This window comes from Quercus suber, unplaced genomic scaffold (assembly GCF_002906115.3).
Source record: "Quercus suber isolate HL8 unplaced genomic scaffold, Cork oak 2.0 scaffold_153, whole genome shotgun sequence".
NCBI classification, from domain to species: domain Eukaryota; kingdom Viridiplantae; phylum Streptophyta; class Magnoliopsida; order Fagales; family Fagaceae; genus Quercus; species Quercus suber.
The window spans coordinates 985,073-1,000,010 of NW_027069614.1; the positions used below are offsets into that span (position 1 = coordinate 985,073).

Genomic DNA, 14,938 nt, shown 5'->3' on the forward strand with positions numbered 1-14,938 from the left:
ATATATATATATATATATATAAATAATGAGTTCCTGGGCCTAATATCCATACAATAAATTTTTCATAACAATTTGATTTTTTTTATCAATCATTAAATTTTCTATTACAAAATTGTTATGGGTTGCATACTTTTTTTTTTTGGTATTTAATTTATTATTATTAAAATGTTAGTTTGATTGTTGAAAAAAATATATAAGAAATTGACTAAGATTATGATTTGTCACAGTAATTGGCTAAGATTATGGACAATTTGAAAGTTCTTCATGTTTGAAACGTTAATTATGAAGTAACTGAAGTAACTCTTGCATTACAAATGAGTTTTTTCTATGCTTTCGTATTGTATAATATGTATGATATTATTCATTACAGTTTTTTAATTGCTTATATCATTTTGTTTTTTTAATCTACCTTTTTAATACAATTTATTCATTTTGTTAGTATAATAATAATTTGTTTTGCTATTGTTTATTTGATAAAATGTATAGTATACAAGTTTATGATAAAACTGTGCAATGCACGGGCCTTTAACTAATTAATAATAATAATAAAAAAAGGGTTAAGTCTCTATTGGTATCTAGCGTATTGATGTATTGGATAGAAACTGTGTTCATAAAAGGAATGAAATGCCTCTTATTATTACAAGACCAAAAAAAAAAAAAATCTCAAAATGCAATATTATTTAATTATAGGTATAGATTATTTTATTTTAGCGATTACAAATTAAATGATTATCTCTTCAGTTTGTTTGAATGCTTTAAAAATTAACTGGGGAGAACGGGAATGTATATCATTTTCTTTTGTTAGGATTTTTCAAAAAACAAGTGGGGGTAATGAGAGAAAGAGGAATTGTCCTATAAATTGACAATTATGAAGATATTTTAGTAATTTTAAAGAAATAGTTATAAATTGACTTAATAACGACAAAATTGACAATTTAAATATTTTTATCATAAGTGGATCTCCCTCCAAGATTCTCTCAATTTGGGAAAATCCCCTCAAACACTTCCCCTGCCTTCCATCCAAACATAATGCAAGACTTTACTAACATGATGCACAAAGTTTCTTTGCTTTAATACAAATGGGATAACGATCAATATAAATTTTTGGAATTTAAATTTTATGGGAAAGTAAAAGAAAAAAAAAACCCTCATAGTTTTATCCTTGGAACACGTTAATAATTACCATAATTGACTAAGTAGTTCCATGTACAAATAGAATAATGATGAAATGTCTATTAATAATTAACATAATTTACAAGTTTCATATTTAGAAGAAAATAAAACAATGAGAGAAAATATACAATCAAGGTAAATTTAGGCTCATTCTAATTTTTTTTTTAAACAAATGGTATAAAATGTTTTTAACTAAAAAAACATTAGAATAACCATGTGAAAATTGTTGATAGTTGGTATAACAACATCAAGAGAAGTCATTAAAAATTGGATATTTAGAAGAAGTCACCTAAAAGTCAAATTGCTATTTTAGAGAAGAATTTTAGAGTGCACACTTTAAACTAAGTAAATAGTGAAGAAGGAAGAAAGTAATGTCAAACTCCAAATATTGAGCACCATAGAAGGTGCAAGTACTAGTTATCGCTTGAACCCTACATAATTAAATATATAATTATCTTTTTTTTTTTCTCTATCTTTAATTATAATAATAGTCATTTTAATATTGTATACTTGAAAATATACATAGTTAAAAATTTATGACAAAACTTAGGTACCTATAAAGGCTAAAATATATTAGGTTCTAAATTAAATTCGAATACATAATTAGTTAATTATATTGAATTTAATTTTTTTTTTTGGAAATGATAATATTGTTTGGTTTTAAGAAACAAACATGCACAGGTGAGAGGGGGATTTGATGAGATTTGGTGCATTGAATTTCTTTGTATTTATAAATTGCTTTTTGAGTTAAACATGCACAGGTATTTCTTTGCTTTAATACAAATGGGATAATGATCAATATAAATTTTTGGAATTTAAATTTTATGGGAAAGTAAAAGAAAAAAAAAACCCTCATAGTTTTATCCTTGGAACACGTTAATAATTTACCATAATTGACTAAGTAGTTCCATGTACAAATAGAATAATGATGAAATGTCTATTAATAATTAACATAATTTACAAGTTCCATATTTAGAAGAAAATAAAACAATGAGAGAAAATATACAATCAAGGTAAATTTAGGCTCATTCTATTTTTTTTTTTTTAACAAATGGTATAAACATAGGATGTTTTTAACTAAAAAAACATTAGAATAACCATGTGAAAAATGTTGATAGTTGGTATAACAACATCAGGAGATGTCATTAAAAATCGGATGTTTAGAAGAAGTCACCTAAAAGTCAAATTGCTATTTTAGAGAATAATTTTAGAGCGCACACTTTAAACTAAGTAAATAGTGGAGAAGGAAGAAAGTAATGTCAAACTCCAAATATTGAGCACCATAGAAGGTGCAAGTACTAGTTATCGCTTGAACCCTACGTAATTAAATATATAATTATCCTTTTTTTTTTCTCTATCTTTAATTATAATAATAGTCATTACAATATTGTTTACTTGAAAATATACATAGTTAAAAATTTATGACAAAACTTAGGTACCTATAAAGGCTAAAATATATTAGGTTCTAAATTAAATTCGAATACATAACTAGTTAATTATATTGAATTTAATTGTTTTTTGGAAATGATAATATTGGTTGGTTTTAAGAAACAAACATGCACAGGTGAGAGGGGGATTTGATGAGATTTGGTGCATTGAATTTCTTTGTATTTAGAAATTGCTTTTTGAGTTAAACATGCACAGGTAAATTGTTATTTGTCATTGCAAGCTTAATTAAAAAAAACCTAATCTATTTTAATTAAGTTTTATCCTAAATTATAATCAAAATTCAAAACCTCGTATCTCCCATTTCTTAAAAAAAAAAAAAAAAAAAAAAAAAAAAAACCTCTTTATCTCTAGTTGGGTCTTCTTCTAAAATCAAAAGTCTATTAGAGTGTAGAGCACGTCTGAGTAAAATGACAAAAAAGGAGACACGGAAAGGGGCCAACCCCATCACACATCTACTCAAAGCTCTAACCTTTTTCATTTGATTCCACTACGCTCCTTTCTTCTTCACTCTCTTCTGCTTCTCTCTCTCTCGAAACCGTTTCGTTTTTCTTGCGAGTTTGGGGTGTTAAAGTCACACAATCTAACGGTTAAGAAGCCTTTATCTCTCTCTGTGATTAAAAAAACGTACCTTACCAAAGTGGGTCATCCCTCGTATCTAGCTCTCTCCGTCACCGTCACCGTCACAGCCACGATCAGAGCCGTTGGTTTCTCTCACTTATCTGAAATGGACAAATCCATGTCTGTGACTGTCAGTGATGGATATCTCAACGGCCATCACCAAAACTCCTTTTCTTCTCGTTCTTCCTCTCGTAGAGATCAAGATGTTGCTTACAGGTAGGTCCCACATCTCTCTCTCTCTCACTGAGAATTGCCTCTGATTTCTATAATAATTGGAAATTTTGAAAATTTGATTATGTGGGTTTGTTTGGAATCGCGTATTATCTTTTCCCATTTGGGTTTGCGATAAATGTTTTAGAAATTTGAATATAGAATTTTAGCGAAATAATGAAGTAAAAAAATTTTAATCTTTGGAATGGGAAAAAAAGTAGTTAGGGGATTACAGTTACAGATAGATTTGAGTATTGACCACTCACTTGGATACTTGTCTTCTTTAATTAGAAAGTTTTAGATAAATCTTAATTTTGATGAGTAGGATTTTGGCTTTCTAATCAGTTACTGATAATTTGTCTTACATGGTCTTCTAGTTAGGAGGATATATAAATTGAGCCTATTTTGTGTAGATTACAAACTTGTTTGATTGGTTACTATTTAACAAAATGGAAAACGAAAAACCTCTGTTGTTGAAACTGACTTTTCATCAGGTGAGGTGAGGTGAGGTGAGGTGACATCTATCTTTTGTAAAATTGCGCTGAATTTGATCATAGACACTGCTGTGATTTTCTACCATTACTACGGTAGGATGCTAAGAAATATATATATATATATATATTTTGAGAAACAAACACACACAAAAGGGAGAGGGAAAGGGCTAAGAAATATATTTGGTTATTGCATTTGAATGCCTTTTATTCGTTTTTATTGAAATTAGGTGTTCTCAATTGATGTAACAGAAATACACCACATAAATAATAAAATTAAAAATTTATACCGAAATCCATTATCAACGATATGAATTAAAAATTAAAACCCTTGATCAATCCTCAGAAATTGTACTCATAGAGCTTCACAAGCTCAAACATAAACCCTCACCAACATGAATCAACAAATTCTTAACTCACAATCTACTCACCATAGGCATTTAGGCCAAATAGGATTTCTTGGTGTTTCCAACGGAGATGTCTCTAGTTTGAATTTCTCCTTCCCACTTAAAATGTATCTAAAAAGAAAAAATCTTATCCCTAGGCATCTTTTGACTTTCAGCTTCCAAACACAAACATCTGATGCTAATGCATGCATCTTTAAGCCTCATAAGAACTATAACACTACCCTTATAAAGAAGAAGACCAACTTATGTTGAAGTCACTGAAACAGGAGTTTGAGCCAAATTTTAAGGAAAACCAAGCTACTTTTTTCACAAAAGGAAAATATTTTCTTTTTCTCAAAGAAAACTCTTTTTAGTAATGAATTTATGGAGGTCGTGACAGCTCCACCTTATTCTCCAAGAAGTTTCATTAGGATCAAAATCTTGAGGCCTACACCACTTGTTAGGATCTTGGGTGTGTGAGAATTGAGAGTTAACATAATTGATTCGTCATGTTGGATAGCATCATATTATATCCACTTAATCACTCACTTTTGTCACTACTACTTGGAAAAAGAAAAAAAGACAAATAGAATAAACATTTTAGGGAGATTTCTAGTAATACAATTGACCTATCTTACAAAATAAATATCACTTTTCCTGGGGTTATGGTACCTTTATCTATTGTCTCTATGAAATTCTGCAGGTTTGATCAGTTTTTGAATTTTTGATCACCTTATTTTTAATAACACTTAATTTATGATAAAAAGGCCTCTGTTGATTTTCCTGTGGTTTTTGGTGTCTTTTGTCTTTGTTTTATTGGTTGTATATGCAAAATAAATGTAAAGATGCTTCTCACCTTATAAAAATAGATGCTTCTTTTTACATGTCATGACAATACAGTCACTTTTATGCAGCTGTGGTTCTTGTGGGTATGAGCTAAACCTAAGCTCTTGCAATCGGAACACCTCAACCATTGGTTCTAAATATGGAAAATCTATAAAGAGAGGGATCATTTCTTTCTTTAACATTGATGAGAGCAGATTTACTCAGGTTGATGAAATCCAGTGTATACCCTACTTTTCTAAGAACTCTTGGGGCTTGTTCCGTCGGAGAACCAAACTTCTTTGCCGCAAGTGTGGTAACGATATTGGAATTGCTTACAATGATTTTACGTCATCCCAGCGACTTGTATCAGATGTATCAGATTCTTCCTCAGGCAATGAAGTCTCAAGTTGTAGAAAATATAATGTTAAAATCCGAGCCTTACAGCCCTCATCTTCTGAGGAATCTGCCACTCAAATTTACACGTGATGTACTCAAGCAAGCTTGTTTTATATGCTCTTTTTCCCATCAAGGAAACATCTGCAACACCAAAAAGGCAAGAATTCATCTAAAGGTGTCTTCCTTCTGTATTTGGTTGGTGTTTTGCCTTTCTTATCTATGTTGTTACTTGTACATAACAGTTTCCAAAACTGTTTTATAAGAAAATTGTTGTTTGAACTGAAAGGGGTTTTGGTTGAGAAAATTTTGTGTAAAAACTTTTCTACAGCTAAATTAAGAAAGTGGTGTGATATTTTCCAGAGGTTGAATGATTGATTTGAGTTTGCTGGGGCATCAGTATTATTGGTGTTTGTCTGTACATGTGTGCACGTGGGACGTGAAAATTAGAGGAACATTAGCTTTGGTTTTAGCCCCGCAGTTGAAATCACGTGAGAAATCTTGGATAATTTACATATAATTTGACCTAATCAATTAACTTGGTAATTGAATTAATTAATTGATGTCAATTTATAACCTAACATATAATATAATGTGCATATATTATACTATGCTAAAAAGAATGCCCATTACATTCTGTCCAAATAATCCACATAAAAAAGCTTGAAACCAAATTCCAAATATCGGAATTATGTTTCCCAAACCATTGCTGCCAACAAAATAATAAGTCAGCAACAAAACCTGGCATGACTCAATGAATCCCAAACAATTGAAGAATATGCACCCACAGAGAATGTGCTAATGGTCAAAAAATAAGAAGGTGATCCATAGATTTCTCATTACACCTCTTGTTGGCACCCTGCGAATAGTATCCTCTACAATACTGATGCATAAGACTTAAGGGTTAGGTGCTGAAGTTATGTCTTCTCATATTGTGGTCTTAGTGATTTGTCATTTACTATGGGTGGTGTTTGTAGTTTTTTTTTATTGAATCCAAACTTTTTCAACTGGTGGTAGAGAAAGGGGGATGGTATTTTTCTTTAAGGATTTTTGAGCAGAGTAGGTACTTCATGAAGTCGGTCTTCATGGGTAAGAATGTGGCACAATGGTTGATAAAGAGTATAGAACAGATTGTCGTTGGGGTCAGTCCAAAGTATTTTTATACTTTTAGGGAAGGTGATTTAGCCTACACCCTCCAACGGAGCTCCAATTCTTTTGACTTGTTTCTACTGTTGACTGAATTTAAAGTTGGCAGGTCTAGGAGGTCCATTATTATTCCAATAGGCAGAGCAAATAATGGATGGAGGGTTTTTAGGTTAGAGTTAAGGAAGATATTGAAACCTGAATACTATGTGAATGGTGGGACTGGGCAATTTGTGGCTCAGCTTCATATGGATAGATCAGGCGTTCAACCTTTTAAATCTTTTGCCAACACGGTGCGTGGGCATCAGGTACAGGTAAGGGGCAGAAATCAACCTTATCGGTTAAGCACCCATGATAAAGGGAAATGGCTGTTAGGGGATAATAAAGGGGAGAAGCAAAACTTGCTGAGCAAAACGGCAGTGAGCTTACCAGGTTCAGCGACTTTAGAGGTATAGAAGTGGGTTCTCGGCGCAGTACAGAGGACTTTAATTTTGGAAAGATATATCTGGTAGGAAATAAAAGGAGATCTTCGTTGAATTTCAAATCAAATTGGACTGAACATGTTTATGGAAAAAAATGTGAACTGAGGAAGTTAGAATGGACAGGAAAAAGCTTGACTGTAGAAGTGAATGGGGAAGGAAAAGGAGTGTGGCATGGAAAAAAGGTGGTCTGAGGAGTTCTATTTGGGTTTCAAGGGGTTAGAGGGATCACGTGTTGGGTTCTTCTAGTGTTTCACGGGTTCATAAACATGAGGTGGGCTTAGAGCAAGATGGTTCTCATGTGGGCCTTCTAATGATCCCTTTTCCAGAGCCCATTGGCCCATCTAGGTTGGGGTTGAAAGAGGGTGTAAGCCCATCTGTGGGTGACCTGAGACTTTTAAATAAGGAAGCCTATGCTTTGGTGATGTCCAAAGCACCTCACCCAGCCTCGGATGCTCCAAACGTCAAAGGCGCTGATGTTTTTCTCGTTGAGGAGTCACCAACGCCACCGGTAATGGCCGGCACAGCGAGACAACATGCCTCGAAGTCGGTGATGAGCCTGGTGGGTCAATCCGTGATAAACTTTTGTCTTGCGAAGGCAACGGTGGTGAACCGTGGTCCTTTTTCCGACGGGTTTCACGCTGGGGACTCACTGGCGACACTAGATAGGGTCGATCTAGCTCTATTCCACACCACGAGGACAAATACAATGTCTGTTCCTCCAACCGAGCTTATGGTTAGCCTTACACATGAAGCCCACGAGCCAATAATGGTGGCAAACTCCAAAACAAGTCATGATATCTCTGTTTCTCATACTGAGGTGTTGGGTCGACTTGTGGAGCTTGCGAGGGAGGTCGATGGCTTTGTTTTTAGTGGGTTTCACGTTGAGGAGTCACCAATGACACCGGGTAAGGCCAATACAGTGCAAACTCACTCATTGGTGACGATGATGAGTGATAGGGTGTCAATGGGTAAGGTAGAAATAGAGAGTGATAGGGTGTCAATGGGTCTTTTTTTGTCCAATTTGTTTATGAGTTTATCGAGAGTTAGGATAGCAGAGTTGGGTGTTTAGGGTGGAGATGAAGAGGGTTGGGTTGATTTTGCAAGGGTTGCTCAAGGGATAGAGACTCCCCATCAGGCTGACCAATTAGTGGTATCAGCAGATTGCGGTTATCCTGAGGCGAGAGTTTTGACGGAGAGAGAAGTGGTTAGTGCAGATGCGGGTTTAGGTGATATGGATAGTCCTTCCCCTTTGATGACTATCACTCCTCTGGGGTTGGCTGTGCCGGCTGAGTTGAATAGTGGTAATGAGGTCTTGGAGCTTGAAAATACTTTGAATATTTCTAATTGGGTGAAACATAGACTCCCTGGTTTTAGTAAAATGATGGGGCTTTCTCTAGGTCGACATGAGAAGAAGTGTATTAAACTTTTACAAGGGCTTGAGAGGGAGATTGAGGCTGCCAATCTGCTAAACTGAAAAGATGCAGCCCACCGGAAAGCTGTGTCCAAGGACAAAGGGAAGAGGGAGTTAAGGAATTTGATTTCCTCGGTTAATTATGGCGGTAGATAGTCTTTTTTGATTGCAATATTTCGATTGCAGTAGGGAGTTAATAGTTGTAATGAAGTTGAAAATGGTGTCTTGGAATGTCCGAGGATTGAATGATTCACAGAAATGTCTGGTGGTTAGAAATTTACTACAAGAGTGGAATTGTGATGTAGTTTGCCTTTAAGAAACTAAGCTTGCTAGTATGGATAGATAGTTGGTTTGCAGTTTGTGGAATTGTCCTTATGTTGACTAGGTGGCTTTGGATGTGGAACAGACAGTTGGTGGAGTTTTGATGATGTGGGATAAGAGGGCTTTAGAAAAGTTGGAGGTAATGGTGGGTTACTTTTCCGTTTTGGTTCTGTGGCAGGGTGTGGGGGAAGGTTTTATTTGGGCTTGTTCTAGGGTTTGTGGCCCAAATGATAATAACTTAAGGGGGCAGATGGGGGATGAGTTGATTAGAATTCAACAACTTTGGGATGTTCCATGGTGTTACATAGGGGACTTCAATGTTGTTCTTTTCCCAAGTGAACGGTTAGGGGGATAGAGCCTTATTCTGGCTATGGAGAATTTTTCTGAGTTCATTGAAGAGCTTAATCTGATTGACTTGCCATTGGGAGGAGGGGGTTATACTTGGTCTATCTGGATGTGATCTAGCGACCTCATCCTATCTCAGACCATTTCCCCATATTAGTGGAGGCAGGGAGGATATTGAGGGGGAAAAGACCTTTTAGGTTTGAGAACATGTGGTTAAAGATAGATGGGTTCACAAATAGGTTTCATTTGTGGTGGAATCAATATTCTTTCTCAGGTACTCCCAGTTTTGTGCTTGCCAAGAAGTTGAAGGCTTTGAAAGGAGACATTATTCAGTGGAACCGTAGTGAGTTCGAAAATGTAGGTCGTCAGAAGAAAGAGTTGTTGGAGGCCTTGAAATTATTGGATGCTAAGGAAGGGGAGTTTGGCTTTTCTGAAGGAGAGATAGATGAGAGGGCTGTGATGAGATCCCAAATACAAAACCTTCTTTCTTTGGAAGAAGTTTCGTGGAGATAGAAATCGAGGATGCTTTGCATCAAGGAAGGAGATAATAATACCAAATTCTTCCATAAGGTGGCTAACTCCTGGAGAAGGTATAATCATATTAGTATGCTAGAGGTGGATGGGGTTATTTATGAGGATGAATCAGAGATGACGGACCAAGTAGTACAATTTTATAAAAACTTGTACAAGGAGACAGAGGAGTGAAGGCCTTTTGTGGAAGGTTTGGAGTTTGATTAGATTGAAGGGTTGGAGAGGGACTGGCTTGAAAGGAAGTTTGAAAAGGAGGAGATTCTTCATGTTGTTAAAGAATTGGAAGGAGATAAAGCTTTAGGTTTTGATGGTTTTTCTATGGCCTTCTATCACCGTTGTTGGGTAGTTGTGGAAAAAGATGTTTTAGTTGTGTTTGAAGAGTTTTATCAATATAGCAAGTTTGAAAAATCTCTTAATGCAACTTTCATAGCCCTAATCCCTAAGAAGAATGGTGCCTCTAATATCCGAGATTTTAGACCTATCAGCTTGGTGGTGAGTGTCTACAAGATCTTGGCTAAGGTTTTGGCAAACCGCTTGAAAGAGGTTTTGGATCAGTTGATATTTGAGTCTCAGAACAGTTTTGTGGGTGGTAGACAGATAATTGATTTTGTTCTTATTACTAATGAGTGTGTGGATAGTAGGGTGAAAAGTAAGATTCTGGGGGTTATTTGTAAGCTGGACATTGAGAAAGCCTATGATCATGTGAATTGGGAGGTTCTTCTAGATTTGTTGAAGAGAAAGGGATTTAGGGTGAGGTGCTGTAGGTGGATCTGTACATGTATATCCACAGTCCAGTTCTCTGTTTTGGTCAATGGGGCTCCAGTTGACTTTTTTGGGAGCTTGAGGGGATTGAGACGAGGGGACCCGCTATCTCCTTTGTTGTTTCTGGTTATAATGAAGGTTTTTTGTAAGATGATGAAAAGAGTTAAAGCTGCTAGTTTACTTCGAGGTTTCAGGGCAGATGGTAGAAGGGGTGAAGGGGTATGTGTCTCACATTTTTTGTTTACGGATGACACGATTCTATTTTGTGATGTCGATGAGGAGCAGATTCTTCATGTTTGAATGCTCCTTCTTTGTTTCCAAGCTGTGACAGGTTTAAAGGTTAATGCTTTGAAGAGTGAGATGGTTCCCATTGGGGAGGTTCCTAATATTCATGTCTTGGCAGAGATCTTGGGTTGCTAGATTGGGTTTTTGCCTATAACCTATCTTGGTATGCCACTAGGGGCATCCCACAAGTCCCCTACTATTTGGAATCCTATATTGGAGAAAATTGAGCGTAAGTTGGCTGGTTGGAAGAAGATGTATTTGTCAAAAGGTGGAAAACTGACATTGCTTAAGAGTACATTATTTAGTCTTCTGACTTACATTTTATCTCTTTTTACAATCCCTATGCATGTCGCCAATAAGATTGAGAGGTTACAAAGGGATTTTTTGTGGAGGGATTCCAAGACACATTTGGTGGGCTAGGATAAGGTGTGTGCACCTTTGGAAAATGGTGGGTTAGGAGTAAGGTAATTAACTACTTTCAATAAAGCCTTACTAGGAAAATAGTTATGGCGGTTTGGGGTTGAAGAGACAAGACTTTGGAGAAGGGTAGTAGCTCTAAAGTTTGGGGAAGAATGGGGGGGGGGGGGTCAGACTTCCAAGCTAGATAGAGGGGTACATGGGTGTGGTTTGTGGAGAATTATCCGAATGGGTTGGGAAGCTTTTAGTAAAAATATTCAGTTTGAGGTAGGGGTGGGGGATAGAGTGAAGGTTTGGATAGATTAATGGTGTGGGGATTCTCCACTTAAATTGGCCTATTTGGTTGTGTATTGGATTGCCTCCAATAAAGGGGCATCAGTGGCCTCTTCTCTTGAAGGGTTGGGGATAGAGGAACGGAGAAGTTGGGATGTTTGTTTTATTCGGAGACCAAATGATTGGGAAATGGGTCATGTGGATGCATTTCTTCGTACTTTGGGCTCTAATTTACTTCCAATTGAGAATGGAGACTGTATGCGATGAAAGTTGACGAAGAATGAGAATTTTGATATCCGGTCATTTTATAATAAGTTAAGAGGACCCGTGCCCATCATATTTCCTTGGAAAAGTGTTTGGAAGGTTAAGGCCCCTTGGTGTGTGTCATTCTTTGCGTGGACTGCTGTATGGAATAAAATCCTTACAGGTGACAATTTGAGGGATAAAGGGATGGACTTTGTTGACTGGTGCATTATGTGTTGTTGTAATGGTGAAACGGTGGATCATTTGTTACTGCATTATGGTAAGGCTTACCGGTTGTGGAGTTTGGTGTTTAGATCTTTTGGAATTTCTTGGGTCTTGCCAAGATCAGTTACAAATACTTTCTTTGGTTGGTGGGATTGGCTTGGGAAGCATTCGTCTAGTATTTGGAATTTAGCTCCACTATGCTTAATGTGGTGTTTGTGGAGGGAGCAAAATTGGAGGACGTTTGAGGATATGGATAGTTCCAATGATCAGCTATTGGCTTCTTTCAATGGCTCTCTTTTTGATTGGTCTAGTGCTTGAGGACTCACCTCTAGTGATTCTCTCCCTATGTTCTTTAGCTCCCTTCTTTGTAATTAATATCTTTTCTTTCTGTTTTTTATCATCATTTTTTGTACTTTTTACCTATGGCTTATGTTTTTCTGCATGAGGAAGTATTTTTGAATATACATCTTAATTACTTATCAAAAAAAATATTATACTATGCATGTGACAGGTTGAGCAGCTCATTTCCGCCACATGCATAACCTATGTAAAGCAAATCACACTTTGGAAAACAATTAATTAAGAACCTAATTGCTTGCAGGGGATATTTTGTACTTGATATGATATTTAATTAGACCTATAAATATGAACCTTTAAAAAATTACGGTGAAAAAGCACCAAATACTAAATAGTATTCTGTTTTTTTTTTTTACTATCCTTCTCTCCTTTCCTGCTTTGAGTCAAAATCCTTGTTTTTTTAAGGACATCAATTTTTACTAGTTGAGTAAATTTTATATAAGACCACAATTTTCTATTAAAGATTTCTTCACAAAAAATTTGATTGCAAATTGACATGATTTTTAATGGTGATGTTAAGCGTGCACCAAATTCGTAGGGATTATCTGTATGATACAAGTAGTCAATGGTTTCATCTCTTAAATTTTTGTACGTTGGAACCCCAAACACGGAACTCTACCCAAGTCTTTGGGTTTGAAATTGAATAGTTATCGGCACACAAGAATTTATATAATTTGATTTGGAATTATTTCCACCACCCGTTTCTGGTTATTTCACTTCGCTTTCTGGTCAAACATCCTAGCTTGTGTCAATCAAATCTTGTTTGTTGGGTGGTAAAGTTCCAATCACGACCAAAACAAATGTTCAAACTTTTGTAACTTTTATCAGATTCAGATGATTTATAAGCCAAAGATTCTGTCCAGGCACATAAAGATGTCTCTACTTACTTCAAAATAAACATGAACCGACAGATATGGACTTATTGGATAGACTTTCTAGTATTTTAAACTAGTCTTAAGTTACATAATATTCATCATCACCAGAATTCAAAGTTGAACGCGTAGTCTAGGCCTTTGACAACCAGGAATAGATATAGCCATATAGGAGAGGGTAGTGCACTTTCCCTTGCAATATATATAAACATCAAACTTTCGTTCTTGGTTTCAATATTATTTGCGTCTTTCTTTCTTTATCCAATATGGAGTCTCCTACCATTCTCAAGTTCACAATTTCTCACCCATTCTTTTGTATGCTTTTGTTGTTTGCTTCCACAGTGAATCCTGTGTTTGGTTTGAAAAGATGCAACTTTCCAGCAATTTTTAACTTTGGTGACTCAAATTCTGACACCGGTGGATTGTCTGCTTCCCTTATAACAATAACACCTCCTTATGGGGAGACCTATTTTCACAAACCTGCTGGAAGGGCCTCCGATGGCCGGCTCATGATCGATTTCATGGGTATGTACCTCGTTTCTTTTTAGTAGATTTTAGTCTTATAAACTCAGAATTTTGGAATTAGATTCTCATAGTTACTGTTGCATAAAAACCTTATCCTTTCTTTATATGCAAAAGTTGAGTAAATGAGGTCGTTTAGTTATCGATGTCAGTGTTACTGTTAATGATAGAAAGTATTGCGTTTTGTTCTGTTAAATATTGCCCAATTAAAAAGAAAATTGGTCAAATAAAAAACATAGTATATAGATAGAGTTTGCACTACTAAGTAGGCGGTAGGCCCATGGATATCCATAGACACTCATTTTCTCATTGATTGTCCCGCTTTATCCACATGAAAATGATAGAACACCAAAGCGCCAAGGTAGAATCTTGGGTTATATATGGTTATTGTTAATAGATGTTGTTAAGGTATTTGTTAATATGTTATTTTAGAAAAGTTTTAATACTACTTTTATTAAAAATATAAAAGATTGTAAAATAAATCAGTTGCATTTTTCTTTTCTTATAAAAAATAGGGGCGGCACGGCAAAATCAGCCTAAACCTATTTGCCTGCTCAAACCCACCCACTTAAATAAGATCTAAATTCACCCAATTATTAATTGGGTTAAATGGGTATTAACCTAATTAACATTAACGTTTATTTGGTTTTAACTGGGTAACCAATTAGATCAAATTATGATCTAAGTATCATTTTTACAAATCACCCAACTCTAAAATACCCAAAAACCACTAAAAATGACCAAAATACCCCCCTAAGCCTTAAAAAAAACCAAAAAACCCCCTAAACCTAAAATGGCCAAAATACTCCTAAAACCAGAAAAAGACCAAAATACCCCCAAAACTTAAAAAATGACCAAAATACCCCTTAAAACCTAGAAATTGACCAAAATACCTCTAAACCTAAAAAATGACCAAAATACCCCTGAAACATAAAAATGGGCTTAAATACCCCCCTAAACCTCAAAATGACCAAAAATACCCCCCAAAACCTAAAAATGACTAAAATACCCCTAAACGTAAAAATGACCAAATACCCCTAAACCTATAGAATGACCAAATAATCTATACCACCGAACTAAAAATTGACCAAAAATACCCTAAACCAAAAAATACCAAAATACCCCTAAACATAAAAAAGTGACCACCAAAAAATATCAAAAATAATATAAAAGACCTCAAAACTATAAAATTAACCTCCGAAAC

General features: G+C 35.4%; 2 protein-coding genes across 2 annotated transcripts in view; both read left to right on the top strand.

The window, feature by feature from the left end:
* The first annotated feature begins 3,018 nt into the window (after positions 1-3,018).
* On the top strand, positions 3,019-5,916 carry LOC112007144 (uncharacterized protein At4g08330, chloroplastic). Its single transcript, XM_024039444.2, has 2 exons — positions 3,019-3,456; positions 5,242-5,916. Exons 1-2 carry the CDS (start codon positions 3,347-3,349, stop codon positions 5,636-5,638), a joined length of 507 nt encoding a protein of 168 aa, XP_023895212.2. The 5' UTR covers positions 3,019-3,346; the 3' UTR covers positions 5,639-5,916.
* Positions 5,917-13,328: 7,412 nt separating this feature from the next.
* LOC112007143 (esterase) overlaps positions 13,329-14,938 on the top strand; it is a 7,067-nt gene continuing 5,457 nt past the window's right edge. The window contains exon 1 of the mRNA XM_024039443.2: positions 13,329-13,737. Within this exon, the coding sequence (XP_023895211.1) occupies positions 13,479-13,737 (259 nt within the window). The 5' untranslated portion in view covers positions 13,329-13,478. The remainder of the gene's footprint in view (positions 13,738-14,938) is intronic.

Bases quoted from the DNA above. Each gene is read 5' to 3' on its own strand.
- LOC112007144 (XM_024039444.2), top strand. From the start codon at position 3,347: ATGGACAAATCCATGTCTGTGACTGTCAGTGATGGATATCTCAACGGC. The intron at 3,457-5,241 runs GTAGGTCCCACA...ACTTTTATGCAG, and splicing joins GATCAAGATGTTGCTTACAG to CTGTGGTTCTTGTGGGTATG.